The sequence below is a fragment of the Haliotis cracherodii genome, unplaced genomic scaffold (assembly GCF_022045235.1).
Source record: "Haliotis cracherodii isolate W230 unplaced genomic scaffold, xgHalCrac1.p SCAF_5, whole genome shotgun sequence".
NCBI lineage: Eukaryota > Metazoa > Mollusca > Gastropoda > Lepetellida > Haliotidae > Haliotis > Haliotis cracherodii.
Window position 1 is genome coordinate 17,939,014 of NW_027266308.1, and position 21,341 is coordinate 17,960,354.

The following is a 21,341-nucleotide window of genomic DNA, read 5'->3' on the forward strand; positions in this document are numbered from 1 at the left end:
CAAATATTAATTCTTGTTGTTGTTGATTATCATCAACATTATCATTATCATCATTATTATTATCTAGTAAAGCGATCCATTCAGCTCTTCTCATTCGAGAATAACCTCTGAGCCCACTGTTTCTCGCTCGAACTCTGAGTTCTCTAACAGTCTGGGGTGGTTCCAAACCGAGTAAGGTAATCAATTCAGCTTTTCTCATTCGAGAATATCCACGTAGACCACGTTGCTTTGCCATAGCTTTTAACTCTCTGACAAAAACCATTGTGGTTGAATGGTATATGCAAAATGGTTCATTTGTCTAATTGGTTGTTTTCATATATCTAAATACGTATCCTCCCCAACCTATTCCTCTCATTGATGTAATCTCTCTTCCTAGCATAAATAATCTGATTCCTGACCCTATCAGCACCGTGTTTCTTACATAAACAATAATGACCTTTGACCCCTATCCCGCATTCAGAACACTTATAGTTTATGTGTCCACGCTTGATGTAATAATTGTGTATACCGCAGTAAACATCAACACAGCGGCGGTTACATAGAGTCGTCTTCCCCATGAGTGTAAACTTGCAGTTATTCATGGTATATACATCTATCATATCATTTGTCTAAATGCAAATTACATCTACACTATTGTATAGCTGAAAATCAATAGAGCGGATAACCCAATAATAACAAATGCGACCTCTCGGTCTTTCTGAGCCTCTGACGGTGTATAAAACTGACTCATTGTTGGTCTAGGTATTGGGTCGAGTTTTTTCCCATTAACGAGGTAGTATTCGTGCATGGCTGATTCGACATCCTTAAACGTTTGAATTGAATGTCCTTCCTTAATCATTTTTTCATGAATAAAGTCTAATCTCTTCATTCTCTGCTGCGTATATTGTAACTGAGCTGCTTGGTATTGTTCTAATGCTTTATTATGTCGTTTACGCTCCTCTTCAACTTCTTTAGCGTTTGATTCCCTCATACTGGAAAATAAATAATTACTCCCCGAAAAAGCTAGAGCATTAACAACAGCTCCACCGACCATCATCGCAATTGATGCCATATGAATATAAATATTCAAATGTTTAATTACTTCATTATGTCTTCCGGGATAAGTCCTTGTTTGATGAGCATATCCTTCGTTGCCATTGCTAATCCTATATCCAGAACCATCATACCTATATCAAATCCATTAAAATCTAGCTTGGGAGGTGTGGCTTTAGTAATCATTTTAGCCATACGAACATAGCCAATGGCCAAGCCGGTGACCACCGCTGAATGATACGTCGCGTTTACCAACATTTTACCGTCTGTAACTGGAGTAGTCATGCTTCTTATAGCATTATATGAGGACTAACCTCTAATTGAACTTGTTGTTGCGGCGGGGGTGACGTTTTCTCTTCTCCGGTCTTATAAAAGAACCATACAACCGCTATACCAGCAACTCCTACTAGTGCCCATGTTTTAATCGGATTTGAATTATTTATTAATTTTGCTTTGCGCGCCAGCCCTCCCTTTCTTCCTGCAGCTATTTTTTTGGGGTTCTTAGTAACTCTGGGTTTTAGTATTTTCTCATTCACTGGTGGTTCCTCATTAACTTGTGGTGCATCCTCATTCTGTTCCGGTTACGCAATCTGTTGTGGTTGCGCAATCTGTTGTGGTGTCACCTGTTGTGATTGTGGTTCCGCAATCTGTTGTGTCTCCATTTATATTATTAAGTGGGCACGTATGTTTAAATTGACAATACCTAGCCGTTATTAAAGCTGTGGTGAACGGAGCTAAGAACATTCCGAATCTATGATAAAACTCACAGCTCACTGAGCTTATAGCGTGTTCGATGAATGGGTCTTTCTCTAGAGATTCGCATAAATACATGCGATGTTCTGCCGGGATGGGGAGAAACGTACTAGCTACGACTGTGTATAGTTGTAATATAGACGACCCTATAGTTTTAGTCATGGTAGCTCCCAGTCTAGACTCGTAACGCGCGTACAGTTTTTTAATCTCTTCGTCGGTCATGTTATCAATTTTTTCGATGGTATAATTTTCTCCCAAATATTGGGAACATTTTCCACCGGCTACCAAAGCCGCAAGTCTTTCTCTATGTTTATCTAAAGATTTATCTACATCAGGCTCAGATTCTTTGAGCATTTGTTCGATGAGTTCGTCGCATTCCATAATGTAATACCTAAGGAGATATTTAAGTCTAACATAATATAATATGACGTATCCAATACATCCCGTAATAATGAACTGTTGCGAAAGAATGATGATTTCGAACCACATTTTATGTAATATTAACCGCTAATGTTCAATTTGCTACATTTTGCTATAATTTGCTACATTTTTGCTAATATTTTGCTACAATTTTGCTACATTTTGCTAAGCAATTGCATAAGCAGCTGGTTGATCGGTTTTTAATACGAGTTTACAGTGCTTCGTTGCCGATAACAGTTTTCTGACTTTGTCACGTTCACCCTTGGTATAAATGACGTCATTTTCGCGTAAACATTCCTCGAATGAATCTCGATCTTTGCAATGAAACAGTGCTACCCATTTGGTCTGCTCTCTGAGATCTTTCAGGACAGAGTTGTATTTTTGAGTAAGTACCCAAACGCTATGTTGAGTATGCCGTCCGGAGAATGCTAAATACGAAAGCATATCTTTCTTTTTTGTTAATTCTTTACTCGCGCTGCAGTCGTCTATTACGAAAAGGGTTGATTCTCCTTTGTATTTTTCGTGACACACTCGGAGACAGTCTTGTAAACGATCGCCCGGATCGACTCTGTGTATTCCGTCGTCATTCAATACCCAATCTCTTGATAAGTATGTTTTATTAACGCTTATAGTCGGGCACAGAATAATAATATGATCGAAAACGTCCCGATAATGACTTTCTAAAATATCTAGAATAAAGGCTGTTTTTCCGCAGCCCGTTTGCCCGCATATGATAGCGCAGTGCGGATCTTTAGGTAAAAGATTATCAATAGATTGCTTGCACGAATCTCCCATTTTGTATATTAAGTTGCGCATCCATAATCACGTACAAATATATGTTTAATTTACCAGCTGATTCCTGAAGCTTCGTTATCTGTATGGTGACACCCTCGCTAGCATTTTCTATTCTCCTCCCACTGCCGTGTAGTTGGTCATCGTCCGTTGTTCGCATGTCGAGCCATAGCGCATACTTCGAGGTGAGGTATTCACCCATCGATACACTCCCGAGAGACAGATCTTTCACGACCGCGTTAACTTCCGGAGAACGTTTTATAGAAGGAAGTTTTTTAATCTCATCCCACTGGTGATACGCTAGCATTCCTTGACTATATAGTTGATTAGGAACGCCCTCGATAGTCAATTCTACTTTCGTAGTCTTGGGATTGTAGAACTTCTCGGTATTTCTTTTAAACGCATCGGAGGGGTCCTCGAACAACATTAAAATACCCTTCAACGACCTCGTGGCGACGTTTAGATTGATATTCCACATCGTATCTTTTTTGTCCCTCGTGATCTTTCGGTGTCGCAGCACGCGATCGTACAAAATGGCTAAACTTCCCGAATACTGGTTACGAATTTGTCTGGCTAATTCGGGATCCGTTATCATATCGTACTCGAGCGAGATATTGTCAATGGAATAGCTAGCATCTTCAGCAGCTCTGATTACTCTACCGTAGTCATTAAAAGTGAGTTCGTATTCTAACCTATCGCCTAGGGATGCTTGATAAAAGGGCATGTGGGAATCTAGTAATTCAAAGTCTAGGGGAATATAGAATCGGTTACCTAATGCGTCGGCAACGGCCTGATCTTTTTCGTTGGTATCAACACCATTTTCAGCACCTACGCGCAGTCTCAAAGTGTTCTTATTACAAATACCTTGGTACTGTAAGTTTTCCCGCTCTTTATCCGTTCTCCAGAGATACATGTAACAATAGTATACATCGCTATCGTCGATACTCAAAACCTCATTACTGCTAATTTTAATAGCGATTTTCTTAACGATAGCACGACCTAAGTTCTGAACAGGCTCCCTGTTAACGTCTGCAGAATTCAAAACAATCGTAAATGCTAGTCGGACAGTTCCTGGAACTAACACATCGTGTGCGCCGAGATTAGGAAAGCGAACCAGAAGCGTTTGATTCTGATCGATGGTACTAGGGTTATTAGTTATAGTAACAGACTGACGAATTGCTTTGACCCCCAATGGATCTCGAAGTCTACGTTGTGGGTTTAACTTGCGTCCGTATTGCGAAGACATTGTTATATTGAAAACATGTACCCTATGTTTAATATAAAAATGACTAATTTTGAACATAATGACTTTGATCTAGATAACATAACTGATACTAGTACCATCGAAGAGGGTACTGATGAAACCAGCTTTATGATCCCAACCGTAAATGATGAACTTTTACAATCAGCCGTTGATGATTATTACGATGCATTAAAAGAAGATAAAAATTATGTTATCCCAATAGGTCGGGACTATTCAAAGTTTATGCTAGATAGTAAAGGAAACATTATAGTACTCGTAAGCCCCTAGCCTTGTCTACTATAGCCGGCAGACATAGCCGCGAGTTTGTTCGTGATAAATTAGGTTTTGTAGAATACGGACGACTTCCCGCGAAGACTACTAAGGCTCTTCAGACTATGAGGAAAGAACTCGTTAATACAGATGATTTGGAAGCAGCCTCGATGGTGGCCTCGAACGGACTCGGAGAAATCTTGGATACCTATTACGATAATTCAACGTTACAAGTACCACATTCGGAGTTCAGTATTAGGGAATTACGAGGTCTTGACAAGGCAATGCAAACTATGCGGGGAGAACTGATAAATAATACAGCCAAGCTATCCGAAATCGACAAACATATAGCTCAAGAGAAAACAAAACTCGAACAGGCTGGCGATGAGTTCAGTAGACGCCGCGTTGCTGAAAGATTGCGTAACTTAGAAGAGGAAAGATCGTCCCGCCTCGAAGCAGCTTCCAGTAATAGAAAGGCACTTCGTTCGCAAATCAGTCGTATTCGAGAAACTATCGATCAAGTCCTCAACGATGACACTACACTGGCCGATAAAATTAAAACATTGTTCAGAGAACAGGGAATAACAATTGCTAGTATTTTAACCGCGTTGGGATTTATTATATCTACTTTGACTCTCTCGTTAACAGGTGGTAGTGCAGGTGGTAGTACACCGCCTAACGATAAAAAGGGTATAAGAGAGTGGATAAAAAAACATTTAAAAGCATTAGGTTCAGCACTGGGAAAGCTACCTGAGAAAGCCGCGGCTGCACTTCCCGGTATAATAGGGAGTGTTGTTTCCTGGCTATTGAATTTATTAGCTAAGACCACCACTAGGCTTAGTCAAAACTTGTGGGGGTTGATCGTAGCAATTGCAGGGCTGTTGTACGTATTCGCTAAGAACTATTTAACCAAATCAGTTCGCTAAGAACTATTTAACCAAATCATGAGTAAACCAACCGAGACTCCACCCACTACAAGCGCTGTTTTTTCATCGATATGTTGTTGATTTTTAGCCGCAATATGCGGTGACACTTGTGCATCAGTAGATGGTTGCGCGATAGTTGGTGTTTGCGGCTTGACTATTCCCTTTTCGCCCGTGATCGTTTGCGTTATTAATTCGACATTCATATCTGAATTTATACCTGGTTTTTGTTGATCGGTAGCGATAACAATTTTATTATTATAGCCTATCACTTGACCGATCTTAAGTTCCATATTACTCGGAGACATGTATAGTCCCGGTGCATAAACAAAGTCCACTTTGGATTGAGCGTACTGTAATGCATCTTGAAAACGCTTTATAGACGATGGTATGTCAACTGGTGAATTAATGGCGTCCTCCACGTTTGAGACAAACTGTTTTTGTGCATCGAGCGCCGTCCCAGAACCGATAATGGACGTTCGTGTTTGAGATTGCGCTCCGAGAATTGCCCATACATAAGTTCTTATCGATTCATTAACTCTTACAAATCCTGGATTAGTAAAATTGTTTTCCGTTTTATCATTAAGAAATTCATTCCAAGCGTCTGCGGTATCGTTCATTTGTATAAATTTTTTAACAATATAAATTAACCCACTCTTAAAACTCATAATATCCCCTCTCCAATCATTACTATAAAGTTCCCAGCCATGATACCAATGACCGACTTTATACCGATAACCATACATTCTTGAGTAAAGTTTGCTGGCCTGCAGCAAATTATAAAAATTAAGACCAGGTTTATGAAGTTCTCTATATACATAATCGCTTTCTTCTTTGATGGATTTATTTTCCTCTGTGTAAGGAACACCTAGACCATGGTTTGCTCCTTTAATACGCCAATCTTTACTCGTAGAAACATTAAATTCCTGACAAATACGCTCATACGCGGACCTATCATAATTATTATTTGTGGAATTCCACGCTCGATCCTGCGGTAATGGAGCACTAATTTCTTTAAGTATACGTCTAATCTGATAGTACACGTGAAATGACATAACAGACTTATTCAGTTCAAATCCTGGAGCGTAAAGAGATACGCCACATCCCGTTGTGGCACACCATACGGCAAAGTTTAACTGATTCTGCCAAAATTGCATCGGATTGTGAAACCAATCGTGCACCATTTTATCGCTAGTTGCCGTGACTCTGTAGTTTTCAAAGATATCGGGGAATTTAACTAAAAATTCAGCACCAGAGGCAGTTACTATAATCGATTGATTAGTAATGTAAGTTGATTTCATATTTAAGTTATGATATAATATCATTGTATATTTAATATGTATGTTACACTACCTGGAATAACAAATGGTCAGTCTATTCAACTCTTTCATACTATCGATAACTGGGATGGACAACTCGAAGTAGCTCTATGTGATATAACGTATTACCAACGGTGGACCAATATAAGTGCTGCGAGAGGTAATAATAAGATAGTAGTAGCATATGACAAAAATAGAATTGCTACTATACCTGATGGGTATTACAGCATAAGCTCACTCAATGATGAATATTTTAATAATGGATTTCTTGATAATGGATTTCATAATGGAATAAGTATCACACAAAGTGAGTCCACTGGGACAATTAAAATCATCAATGAAAACGATGATATAGTTATTGATGAGAACTTAGCACACACACTTGGATTGCAGTGGACAACATCATTACCACTCGGCGTAACAGTGATTACAGGTACTAACAACATACCTGATTTAGTTCCCTATAAAGAGTTGTTCATCCATCTTGATCAAATAAGCACAACGGATAATATTCAACTAGAAAGTCCTTCAACTCTACTCAGAAGTGTTCCAGTGAAAAATGAAAAATACAATAGCGGTAGAACGGAATCTTTCTCATCATTACAATATAAAAAATTGAAGCGTGGTATTATTTCAGACCTCAAAATTTCTGTATTAGATGTAAAACACCAACCTGTACATATAGGATACTTAAGTGTAACACTCCATATTATAAATAATGGTTGATTCCATATTTAAGTTATGATATAGTATCATTGTATATTTGATATGTATGTTACACTCCTCGGAATAACAAATAGTCAGTCTATTCAACTGCTTCGTACTATCGATAACTCGGATGGACAACTTGAAGTCGCTCTATGCGATGTAACGTATTACCCGCGGTGGACCAATATAAGTGCTGCGAGAGGAAATAATGAGATGTTTTTATTACATGAAAACGACTGGGCTGTTGTTAACAAATCCATTACTATACCTGATGGGTATTACAGTGTATGCTCACTCAGTGATGAATTTTTTAAGCCTAATGGAGCTAGTCTCACACAAAATGAGGCGAATGGGAAAATAAAATTAAACGCTGGAAAAAAGGTTATAATGATTTCAAAGTACTTAGGATCTACACTTGGATGGAGAGACCAATTATCAGTAATCAATGCATCAATTCAGGGAGATACATTACCCGATTTAGCTCCCTATAAAGAGCTGTGCATCCATCTTGATCAAATCAGCACGACGGATAATATTCAACAAGAAAGTCCTTCAACTTTGCTCAGAAGTGTTCCAGTGAAAAATGAAAAATACAATAGCGGTAGAACGGAATCTTTCTCATCATTACAATATAAAAATTTGAAGCGTGGTATTATTTCAGACCTCAAAATTTCTGTATTAGATGTAAAACACCAACCTGTACATATAGGATACTTAAGTGTAACACTCCATATTATAAATAATGGTTGATGCATCAGGCCCTGGAACGATAAGACAATGTAATACAATTGCGCTTTCCGATCTCGGAGACACAGAAGGATTCGATAAACCCGGTACCAATGGTAAGTTATACGCTTTACACTTACACGATAATGTATACAAGCGGAAAGAAGTTACATTCGCGGGTAATCTAGAAGATTTAAGCGATGTCGACGTTAGTAGACTCCTTAAAACCACTCCGTACAATATTATTTACAACAGTGAGAATAAATGGACTATGGTCGAGGCAAACATCAAGTGGCTACTGAATATCGTCATTACCCCACCTTATGCGATGATGGGTAAGGGACATAATTTAACTAAGATAATAAATAGTGGCATCGTACTCGCGGCCTATATCCCGTCAAAACGAAAAAGTGTGTTAGTCACTCCCCTGCCAGAAAAACCAGGTCATATGTTATATAGTCGTCCGGCAATCCAAAATGTTAGTTTAAATTTGGTTACAGAATTCGATGATATTAAACAGAACTTGAGTGCAATACCTAATATTTCTACGCTTATTATTGAAGTCTTGTTCGGAGATGCACCGGTAGATGCCTTCGAAATATTACCAGGTCTATCGATTAAATGGCTCAAGAAACACGAGCGTCAACGTTGCAGTATTATTCATGTCGGTGCATCACCCGTTACATCCCTCGAGGGGGTTCAAATTATTAAAAGTGGTAGTATTTCTCTTTCTAAGATATTCTTGCCGTATAATATACATTTGATAAGGTTGATGTATACTCTCAAAACATTTAAGCAAGACCAATTAAAGACTATTATATATTCGTAATATACACTATGAGTTTATATCCAGCGCTCGATGAAATGAAGGAAACTGTTGATGGATTTTGATTACATCAAATAAGCGACATAAAACATCGAATAGAAAAGGATAGGGAGTTGAGACTTGGATTGTATAAAAAGTATCGCAGAGCCGTGAATGCTCTGGACGGAGTTGACACCGCTCTTGTAGTAGCTGGCATGGGACTCGGTGTAGCCGGTGTCGGTTTACTATCAACTATAATCGCCGCGCCTATCGTGCTCGGCATGGAAATAACCGCCGGAGTCTCGGGACTGGCAGGAATAGCGATAAAATTCATTTCTCGTAGGTTGCAAAAGAAAGCATTAAAACACGATAGTATTCGGATACTCGCCGATGCAAAGTTGAACAGCATCGAGGATCATATTTCGACAGCAATGGCCGATTGCAAGATATCCGAGGATGAGTTTCGTTTAGTGCTGTCGGAACTCACCAAATACAATGAAATGAAGCAGGAGATTCGATCAAATTCTCGTAAGACCAGTGGTATTAGCGAAGACGATAAAAAAAAGTTCATAGAACAGGGAAGGCAACAAGCGCGTCAATTATTCCGTGCCAAAACCAAAGAACTGGTTGGAGATTAAAAATAAATTGCTTACTATCGTGTGATTACATTTAGACAAATGCTTACATAAATATATAATAATGGAAAAAACTATTAAATGGAGAGAATTACCACAAGGTTTTTATTATATCAGTGATGTCAAACCAACCAAATACGGTAATCAATTGTTTCTTATCAATTTACAAAAAGAGTGTAGTTATATAGTCTGGTCTCCTAGTAAAATGAACGAAGAACTTAATAAAAATGTTGAATATCACTTTATAGATAAAAATAATGAAGAATATTTTTATTACCATTTAGACTCATCTAAAGCAATGATTGGACCCAGGTATTGGTGAGCTGGAGTCAATCTCATGACTATCGTTGAATCGCATAGTCATTGACACATAAAAAATCCCCCCTGTAGTAGCAGTATAGGTATATGAATCCTGCTCCAGTGGAAGTGGTCCAGAACCATCATTACCTATAAAAATTTATATCATAGACTCCAGGTGGTGGTGAGCTGGAGTCAATTTAACTTAATCTCATGACTATCATTGAATCGCATAGCCATTTACGCATAAAAAATTCCCTCTGTAGTGGTGGTATAGGTATATGAATCCGGCTCCAGTGGAAGTGGTCCAGAACCCCCATTACCTATACTACTGCTCCAGTTTCAAGAAAAGACAAGTTGGTTACAGAAAAGTCAAGGTCATCGATGTCAAGAACCTCATCAGCAAGAATAAAAGAAGAACAAATGAAAGCAGAATTGATAGCAAACGAAGAAATTCTTGAAGAAAAGGAGAGAATTGAACTGGAGAAAGTGAAACTCAAAATGGCTGAAGAGAAACTTGAAATTCACAGACAAAAGTTAATGAGTGAAGCTCGAGCAAGGTCTTGAATAAATATGAAGATGTAAGCAACATTTCTTTGTGTGACCAAGGTGAAGGTAACCTGGACACGTTAATCAAATTCCACCAAGTGCGTTTGATATTGACATTGACAAAGATGTTAAGCCTCAGATGAATGTAGATAGACCAGTTGCTTCATACAGACACGCCTGCAGACATGAACCACCACCAGCAGAAATAAGCCCACACCCATCCTATTGTACAAGCAGGCGTGATGAAGATGTAATTGCCAAAGTTGTGTGTCATCTAAGGAAACTAGTTCCTGATATTGGAGTATTTGATAGTAATCCCATGCAGTATCAGAAGTTTATTCGACAATTCAAGACAAAGGTATTGCTGAACACTGAGGACAATGATAAAAGAATTAACTACCTAGATCAGTTTACTTCCGGTGATGCTAGGAAGATAGTAAGCAGTTATGTTTGCCTTGATGCCAATATTGGATTCCCTGCCACTATGAATGAGTTAGAGGATAGATATGGACATGAAGATGTGATTATAAACACCTTCATCAAGAAAGCAGTCGACTGGCCTTTGATAAGAGCAGACAACTCTTAAGTTCTTGATGAGTATGCTATGTACCTAGCTTAATGTAAGAATGCTGTACATTTTGAACAACACTGACAACATTAGAAGACTTGCTGGTAAATTGGCCTATCAATATCAAGAACGTTTTCAGATTGAAGTACAGACTAATCGATGATATTAAACAGTACTCACAGGAAGACAAACTTTTTCTGAGGAGGATAGAAGAATCTATCAAGTTTGTCAATGGACATTACGAAATGGCTCTGCCATTCAGACGAGAATGTAACATTTCCTGACAACAACGATCAAGCCCCCAGATAGCTTGGACGACTGAGGTGAAAGATGGCAAGATATTCCAAGTTTCACGAAGAATATGTAACTTTCATGCAGAAAATGTTTGAGAAGGGATATGCTAAAGTCATCCCTGAAGAGGAGGCTGAACCTTGTGACGGACACACATGGTACATCCCACACCATGGTGAGTACCACCCACAGAAGAAGAAACTCTGACCTGTCCGGTTCGAACATGAGACTCATGGCGCAGTTCATCTTGGGCTTCATTCGGGCGGTCGCATCTACCATGGCCCTTCAAATCAATCATGGAAGGCTGTTTTTGGCGATCCGACACCATTTTTGCCAGCCACTACCTTCATGATGTAGCCTTGGAAGATGTCACCGGCGTTCATATCTTTGGTCCCCTGGTGGTAGCTCAACATGTCACCAACCCCCGATGCCAATGATTCTTCGTTACCCTGAGCGGGGCCCATCGAACACTCTGGTGTTTATCACCCCAGATTAGAGGGCTCTACTGAGTTCTGCATTTCTCTCTTAGGTCAGTTCTAGTTTTGGTTTTCCCGCCTCATACTATTTCTGTCACCTATTTCGGGTTCCCTCTTTTGCATCGACTCTCGTTTCCTTCAACAGGAATGGTTGCTGGTGTTCCAGTCATCTCTTGTACATGTGGTGCGGTTTCATCGGACCTTTGTCGAGGGTTTCGTATGGCTCACATCTGAAGGTATGCCCACCGGCCGTGCCGTCTGATAAAGATGCAATACGGAGTAATGAAGGATAAGTTAAAAAATTTAGTAAAATCTAAATATTTTTTACATTTGTATACTTATCCTGCAGAACGAAGTCTAAGTGCCCCCACTGTGCTCCGCTACCTCCCAAGAAGTTTCTGATGTTATGTTAAAGCAGTTATGTGTTTTGACATGACGTCATGACTTCCAGGTCACGTACCGACTGTGTGGGAGGGAGCGCTGCTTCCTGGACAGATGGAAACAACTTTCTTCAGCAGCTGGATCTCACACAGTTCGTCTCTCTGTCAAAGACAGCAGTAAATGCAATACGAAGTAATGCAGGATAAGTATACAAATGTAAAAAATATTTAGATTTTACTAATATCTGTAGTTATCTGTGAATAACTGTATATATGTCAATATCTGTAGTTATCTGTGAATAACTGGAAACCAGGAAATGACAATACATCAAATAACATGTAAATAAATCAGATATACTACTACATAACTCATTCTTATTGTTATTAATAGGGGGCACGGGTGGCCCAGTCGTCCAAGGTGCCACGATTCCCTGTGCAGAGTTGCGTCCCTTGGGCTATGCAGAGTTGCACGCCAGAAACCTATGATTGTGGGTTCAAATCCCGGTTCGCCCCGATTATGTTTCTAGGTTTGTCAGCACCATACCCGTGCTCGTTGGTTTCACCGAAATGGTAAACATCTGAGACCTGCATCACTTCGGACTTTCCTGCAACATCAAGCTGACACGCCGCGATATAACTGGAATACTGTTAAAAGCGGCGTTAAACTCACTCACTGTTATTAATCAAAGAGGTGCCGTTTTCGCCCGAGAAATTAGTGACATTTTGATGAGGTGCCATTTTAGCCTGCACCCCTTTGGGACCTTAAAAGACAAATAGAAAATAATGATGTAGACATCTTTATTTCTATTGTGTATAACTACAGTTGTCTTTTTGAGGTAAAAAACACATTTGAAAACTATCATTCACCGCTGGAAAGCCATTTCAGGTGTTTTCAACTAAAGAGCCTCACAATGCTTTAGAATGTGTATTTGGCCAGGATGATATTAGTTATGGTGTCTTTAGTTGCCATACAAGGCAATCTCATTAAAATCAGATCTTAGTTCTCGCTATCGCTTAACAAAGATCTGAGGACATCCCATTACGGGTCATGTAAGAACGACCTTTCATCCGACCAATCAAAGCATCGCTTACCAGATCATGAAAGTGACAGTCGGAATGAGTTTTCTAATCAAGCAAACTCGAAAACGTTAACACGGTGTATTCCGAACGACAGTTACATCCCCGTACGACTGATTCCGTAAAAATTATCGTCTATCTCTCGCTTCCGTGGTATAAACATTTGAACTGAGGAGGCGTTGCACAGTACGTGGTAAGCACTGCCATACAATCGCAACCATATATTAGACATTCCGGAATGTTTGTTTGATCAGTTTTCAAAATTTTAATCGAAAACTGTGTCAACATATTTTTCAAGCGTAGTCTGGAATGGAAGTCGCCAGGTTGAAACAAGTGCCGTAAAGCTCGAGAAAGCTGCTTTCTAATTGGCTTCTTGTTAGTTGTTTCAGTGGTAAGTCAAAGTTTGCAAATGGTCGTTCTGACGTGACCCGTAATGGGATGTCCTCAGATCTTTGTTTAGCGGCAGCGAGAACTTAGATCTGATTTTAATGAGATTGCCGTACACGGTGTCATATTAGGTGAGCAGAAAAATATTGGGCGAGGCATGAGCAACTAAAGACACCTTAATAAATTTATTATGCCGAAAAGTTTACACTATTTGGTATCTTTGTTGCACATGTCATGTCAAAATGAAAACTTACAATGGAGGACCAGTGCATATGTTTCCAATACAACGCTTTAATGTAAACATAAACATTAACAATAGAATATATAATGCAGTTAATGTGAACGTGTAAAGTATTATAGCTAAAATGAAAAGAATTATCATGTTATCAGAAATCTGCGGGCCACTGTTTCTTGTTTAATGATGTCATCCTATATTATGTTCTATGACGTTACTATTTGTAACTCAGTGACCTCCCTTGAAGTTTTTTTCTCTAAAATCTTTATTAATAAAGTCACGAAGGTGGTTTCATTAAAATTTAATGCGCATTACAATTGATGATATTATAACACAAAACGGTGTTGAATAATGATTTTCTGTACCAGAATTTTCATGTGAAATATGTGAGGTGGGTGTTGGAAAATCCAAAATGGCTGTTACTGACTCATATTAGGTCAGTAACAACTATCTTGGATTTCTACTGATGGTATATAGGCTCATATGGGGTTAGTAGTTCTGCTCTTATTGGTCATTCTCACTTTGAGGCATAATAAGTATGCACATTATTAGTATTAGTATTAGTATTATTATTAAAACAGGGTAAATTTGGGAGATAAAATTTGTAGAAATGACAACTATAAACAAACACATATCATCACATCCATACCTTCATCCAAAGTCAAGAATAATTTTGCCAATATATGTTTAGCGACAAGTGTGATGTTTTTCGCAAACTTATTGGTCTAAACCTAACTGGAAACTCCACAAATTATTGCCAGTGTCCTTCATATGGCTCAAAAAGATCAGCAAATGTGTCAGGTCTGCGTATGATATGCCATGTGCTGCCATCCACCATCACCTCACAAGGCCGAAGCTGAAACAAACAACTCACATTTTAAAATGTTTACGCTTTTTGCCTTTCCTTTGCAGATAAATTCTGTTCTGTCATTTATTTTGGCTGACCATCGCTGGTTCTCTTAAAAAGGAAAAAGACAAGCCAATGGGATCCATCTTCAGACAATCTCATTAAAATCAGACCTTAGTTCTCGCTACCGCTAAACAAAGATCTGAAGACATCCCATTAGGGGCTCACGTCAGAACGACCTTTCATCCATCCAATCAGAGCGTCGCTTACCAGGTTATGAAAGTGAGTCGGAATGTGTTTTCTAATCATGCAACCTCAAAAAGATGTACAGATGTGGAAATGACTTATCATTTTTAGGACCCCTCTCAACAATGACCACCTGGTTGCTTGATGCACATTTTTTATAAAGGTTATGCTTCCTGACCCTTTTAACTGGTTAACTGGTCAATCAAACTTAATTTAGTAATAAGGTGTATCTTACGATATCCTACAATGTAACGTCACTTCCATTACTATCCAAACACCATAGCGATCGAATGGAGGCCTCAGATTGGTTAATATGTAGATATTAGTTGTTTATTCAATATTTATATGTATATTGAACCCCGACCACAATTCCATAGGTTCAGAGAACTATAGTTACAATGGCAATGGTGCAGTGACCTCTGAATAAACCCCATGACCTTTCACAACTGTAGGATAGGTATGAAACATATTTCAACAACCCTATTCATTACCAGTTAAAACAGGCTATGATTTTAGATACTTCAAGACAGCAAAAAATAACCGTTATTAAAGAAAAAGACAAATTTTTTGAACTCACCCTAAGATTATAGTTCGATGACATACTACTGCAATATGCTCCAACATCGAATATAGCCAAACCACAGCCTTCGTGTGGCTCTGGTAACAATCGTTCTTTGCCAAGGAAATCTGTGCTCTCACACACTGGCCCTACGACATCATACACTTTTCTGTGGGGATCATTCAGGCTGCTTCTATTTGTTGTCTTCTCCACTTGTACAATATCAGTTGGCTCACTCAACTCAATGTGATGATATGCTCCGTACAAACTGGGTCGTGGCACTTCGGTCATAGCACCATCAATCACTATGAACCTAAGAAACATAAAAAAGTTCCAGAAACAAATATAGCTCAAATGGATATGTAGATCAAAGTTTGATATGCCAACAAAGACAGCCATTTAACAAAAGCTGCTGTCAGCATTGACATTCAAATATTTTCTGCATAATTACTGACTAAAAACTAAGATTACACACAATATGGTATCATCATAATGAAACATACTTGCCAAAGTTAAGCTCCCTCAATCTGGCAGCTTCAGCAAAGAAGTTCATATTTCTAAATATGCATTTTGAGAGCCTTTAACCAAATTATTTTTGAAATGTTACCCAAAGTGGTACATGTGTGATAAATCCTACAACAAACTATAACACATATCAACATGATCATATATTATTACATTTAACATGCATAAACATGGGTGAGAAACGTCCATAAGAAATTTCAGCTTAGAGTATTATCATGGTATAACATTTATACTAAGTTATCCTATAATAATTAGATCTACATCAAGTGCTTTTATGAGTTATCATGATGTAATATTTATACATCATTTCATATAATTATAGTTAAGCAAGTAATACTTATCATCAGGTAAAAAAATGCATATATAAAATATCAGTAGTTTCAGTTATAGCTTTTTAGACAGATGCTAGCCTAAGGCAATGGGAGCGCATCTTCTAGACATACTATTCAATAAGACAAGAGTAGTTACTTACTTACTTTGGAGATTTAAAGTGCGCTTTCCGACTGATGCGGTTTTCGCACACGGGCCCGGCCAGGCCATTTAATGTGTTTCCGAAAGGGGCGAAAGTGGTCTGTGCAACCCAAGAGGGGGGTTTTAGGGTTGCTTATATAGAATTTTGGAATTTTGAGATTTGGAATAGATGCCGATGGGATTGGGGAGGAGAACTAAGGGAGCTGGGTATGGTGGATGTTTGTTTGTTTATGTGATTTTGATTTGGTAGGTTATTGTGTTTTTAGATAGTTTTATTAGTTCCGTTTTGATTAAGAATACGCCTAAGGCCTTGAAGTTTTCTAGTTTATTTTGTGGGTTTAGTATTGCTTCTAGAGTTAGAGCCTTGTTTAGATTGAGGGTGGTTTGTAATGCGGTTCGATGTGTTAGGTAGTGTGTGCAGTGGATGAGTGCGTGTTCTGGGGTTTCTGGTTGTTTGCAGTGTGGGCAGTTACCTGTAGTGTGTTTTTTAAATTTTTTTAGGTGGTTATTTAGGTTGGTGTGTCCTGTTTGGAGTTTAGTGATTACTCTGTCGATTTTTTTTGATGGATGGAGAATTTTTGGTTTGGTTAGTGGTTTGCTGAGCACTTTTTTGATTTGGCTATTTGAGTTTAGATATAGGTTATGCCATTTTTTTGTGATTTTTTGCTTGTTTACAATTTTAATTTCTCATTTTGAGATGGGTAAGTTTAAGCTTATTTCTGGGATTTTGAGGGATAGTTTAGCTGCTTTATCGGCGTTTTCATTACCGTATATTCCTACATGGGCGGGTATCCACAAGAAGGTTATTTGTTTGCCTGTCTTAGTTAGGTCGTTGGAGCTTTAAAGTATTTGATTTATTAATTTAAGTCGGTTTTTGGTATTTTTGTTTTGGAGGGCTTGCAGTCCACTTAGGGAGTCGGTAAGTATTAGGATTTTTTGGTGTTTTTTTTATTCTTGATTATGGAGGGCTGAGGCCATGCCCATTAGTTCTGCCGTGAATATTGATTGGTTGTTTGGGAGTCGGAAGGATTGTGTGGTTTTAGTTGGTTGTGTGGTATGGACTCCGAAACCTGTGTGTTTGGAGGTCGGATCTGAGGATCCGTCCGTGTAAATGTGACACCAATTTGGACAATTTTCGTGTATGTATGCTAGTGTGGTAGTTTTAGCTATGTTTGGGTCGGTTTGTTTATTTATTTGGCTAGCTAGTGTTGTGTCTGTTTTGGGTATTTTAAGTTTAGGGATGAAGATATTTGATTGTTTGCAGTTTTGTTTAAGATTTGGTGTTCATTTAGGTAGTTTGTTATTCTTTGGGATATTGGGGTAAGTAAGGGGTGTTTACGAGCTAGAGCTTGGTTTTTGGGGCTGATGTTTTGGTTTATTAAGTTTTGGATGAGAGGGTTTGATTGGGACGCGGCCCAGAAATTTAAGCTTAGCTGTTCCCTTCGTAGACTTAGTGGCATTTCTCCTGTTAAGGCCTGAAGTGAAGTGTAGGAGGTGCCATGTTGGGTGCGTGTAATTAGTTTGAGAGCCTGATATTGTATTGAGTCAAGTTTTTTAGATAGAGAGTTGTTTAGGGTGTTGTATATGGCGCAGCCGTAGTCTAGTTTTGATCTAATCAGTGATATGTAGAGAGAGAGGAGGGTATCTTTGGATGCTCCCCAGTTAGAGCCAGTTAGGCATCTTAGGGTGTTTAGGTCTTTACTGCATTTAGTTGTTAGGTTTTGGATGTGAGCATCCCAGGTGAGATGTTCATCGAAAATAAGTCCTAAGAATTTGGTTTGTTTTTGAAATTTGATTGTTTGATTGTTTAGCTGGAGGATTGGGGAGGCGGGTTTCATGTTTTTATGTTTGAATACTATTCCTGTTGTTTTTTCTGAGTTAAGGGAGAAGCCCCATTTGTCAGCCCATTGTTGTATTTTATTAAGAGATTTTTGGAGTAAATTTTGGACCATGTTCATACTTTTAGTGCGGATCCAGATGGCTCCATCATCCGCGAATTTTGATGTGTTTACTTTAGGGGATAGGCCCTCGAATAGATCGTTTATCATTATATTGAAGAGGGTGGGGCTGAGGATACTGCCCTGTGGAGTACCATTTTCTAGGGGACATTGGTCCGATAGAGTTTGGTCTATACCCACGGTTATTTAACAATTGTTTAGGAAGTCCTGGATGTAGTTTATTATCTGACCTTTGAGTCCTATTTTTTTAAGTTTTTGTATTAGCCCATCGTGCCATACCATGTCGAAAGCTTTAGAGAAGTCTAAGAAGATGCCTGTGGTATATTGTTTATTTAGTTGTCCTGTCTTAATATCTTGCTCTAGTCGGACGAGGTTATCTAGGGTTGAGCGGCCAGGAGTGAAAAGAGTTACGTCTACAAGCTCGTTTATAGTGCATTAAGGATTAGCCCCAACACAAGCTTGTCTATAGTGTCACCATAATCTCTTTCAAAGCATCCAGTAAATATGTCAACAAGATTAGTGCCAGTCCAACAGGATTAACAGGATTTAGTATTCCCCTCTGTCTAGCCATCCATTTAGCATAGGACACAACCAATCGTGTATCAACCAATCACATTCCTTTTTATTGTTCTAATTTTTGTTAAATACATACTGTAGCCAAGTTTTAGCAGAGAAGGGGTTTGACTCTCGTACCAAGCAGACCTCTCTCCCACAGCCCAGAGGGTTGTACCGACTCTCTGTGGCACCCTCAGTTATTATCTAAGTATATTGTAAATTGTTAATTGTTCTTGTATATAAAATTGTGATTAGTCTCCTGTGACTCCGGCTCTTTGCTGACTAATTCCCCAAGAAAACCAGCACGTCATTTGGAAGGCATTGTTCACCCAGAACAGTTCCATGATAGTATGGTTGAAGTGCAAAAGTCAAATCAAGGTGAAAATGTAAAATATCATAGTGACATATAAACTGCTGGGCAAAAGGATGTATACACCCATGTTTGATGGTGGCTAAAAATGAAACAAACAAGAAATGGTGATGTATTTCATACGGGTAATATTATTTTCCCACAATGGCTGCTGTTTATTAAAGCTCAGATCGAACCAATTGTACAGCTCAGGCATCATTATTGGAGGGAACAAGAATGTGAAGTTTTAGATTTAGTTGATACTTATAGAGCAGGACATGCCTACCTTGGGTGTCAGCACTGATTTTCAGTGATCCATTCATATAATTTTCATCACTGTTTTAACTTTTACACACAATGGAGTGTGTTTCAGGGATAATCGAGACTGATCGTTTTCAGGAGCTGATGTTGGATGTGTGAAAAAATGTATTTTGAGAGAAATTACGAGCTAGGTGAAAAGGTCAAATAAAGGTAAACAATAAAATATCCTGTGAAACAGAACATGTTTATTGAGCCCAACTATTACTACACATCCACCAAATTTCCTTACATTTTGAAACAAAATGACTGAGTAAGAAAGTTCACTTCTTGGTGTCAAATGGGGTTTAATGTTGTGTTCTAGATTACTACTCTTGTATAGCAGTATAGCTGGTATCATACTGCTAGTCTACAGAGATACCAAGCTTTCGTTTAACAAGGATATCTCTCTCAGACATATTATACTATCTCCAAGCCAACCAATCCCCTTAATACCAAGCATGCATCAGGCAACAAGTAACAACAAGTACCATGTTTTAATGCCCTATTGTATGATTTGGCCTGGTATTAAATCACTGACCTTCCACTCTCCGGGCAGATGTTCTCTCCAACAGACCGGGGAGCCTATCAAAACCAGCATTTGTTGCAGAAGCCCTATTTAAACCTAGAATTCTATCGTAATATAACATTTATACAACATTTCATATAATTATAGTTTAGCAGGTAATACATACAATCAGGTAAAATGCTTATGCAAAACAGCAGTATAGTTTTTAGATACATGCTAGACTAAGGTAACGGGAAGCAATCTCCCAGACATACTATTCAATAAGACAAAAGTTGTGTCTACATAGGTTAATAGATTTAAAGCTTTTACATAAATACTAACCTAAGGTAACAAGATCCCATCTCCTAGACATACTAATCAATAAGACAAAAGTTATGTCTACACAGTTTTTTAGATTGCCTTGAACTATTTTATTTAAGTAAATCTGCCATCACCTATATTCGAATAAGATTCAGCAAAAACTTCAATTTAGACTAATTAAGGATAAGCCCCCATACAAGCTAGACTATAAGTGATACCTTAATCTCTTTACAAGCACCCAGTAAATATGTCAACAAGATTAAAGTACTCATGGAAATGAAAAAAAACTGTTTTTTCGATCTCAGATTTTAAATAAATGCAGTTAATATACAAAATATATAAATATTCAAACAACTCTACTAATTGGGCCTTGGCACAAATACAGCGTATCAAAGGTTTTTATGTCTTTTTACACGTAAAAGTGTGTAAACATATGAACAGCACAGACTATAGTGAAACAGCATAACCAGGTGTTAGTAGATCAAGGTGAATGCCCATGACCTATGACACCTTGACGACAGGTGAAAACCCACGTGCATGTGATTTGTCAGTGGTTAGTGATTTGTGAGTGGCATTGTGGGATAGTGTATCATTGTCAAAACATCAGAACATAAAAGTAATATATTCCCTTCTCAAACAACAACTTACATGTCATTATCATTATGTACATAAACATAGCTGTTATTTTTATTGTTGTTTTGATAACCTTTTTACAGGCTAATTTGCATAATGCCTATAGCCTGTTTCTGCCATGTCAATTTGGACTTAGTTTAATTTTTGAATGTTGAAAGTGCCTACAAATTAGTAAATTACCTCCTA

General features: G+C 38.4%; 1 protein-coding gene and 1 pseudogene across 2 annotated transcripts in view; one reads left to right on the plus strand and one right to left on the minus strand.

Moving 5' to 3' along the window:
* The window catches only part of LOC139444350 (uncharacterized), a 254,046-nt pseudogene that overhangs the window by 168,466 nt on the left and 64,239 nt on the right, over positions 1-21,341 (plus strand).
* LOC139444348 (uncharacterized) overlaps positions 12,029-21,341 on the minus strand; it is a 173,638-nt gene continuing 164,325 nt past the window's right edge. The window contains exons 7-10 of one of the 2 annotated variants that reach the window (XR_011651752.1): positions 15,557-15,851; positions 14,536-14,742; positions 12,268-12,349; positions 12,029-12,065 (exon numbers count right to left, since the gene is read on the minus strand). Coding sequence is in view for 1 of the 2 variants with exons in the window: in XM_071225283.1 (XP_071081384.1) it covers positions 14,638-14,742; positions 15,557-15,851 (400 nt within the window). In the remaining variant the exon portion in view is untranslated. Of the gene's footprint in view, positions 12,066-12,267; positions 12,350-13,736; positions 14,743-15,556; positions 15,852-21,341 lie in introns of those variants that run through there. The other variant, XM_071225283.1, reaches the window with a different exon arrangement.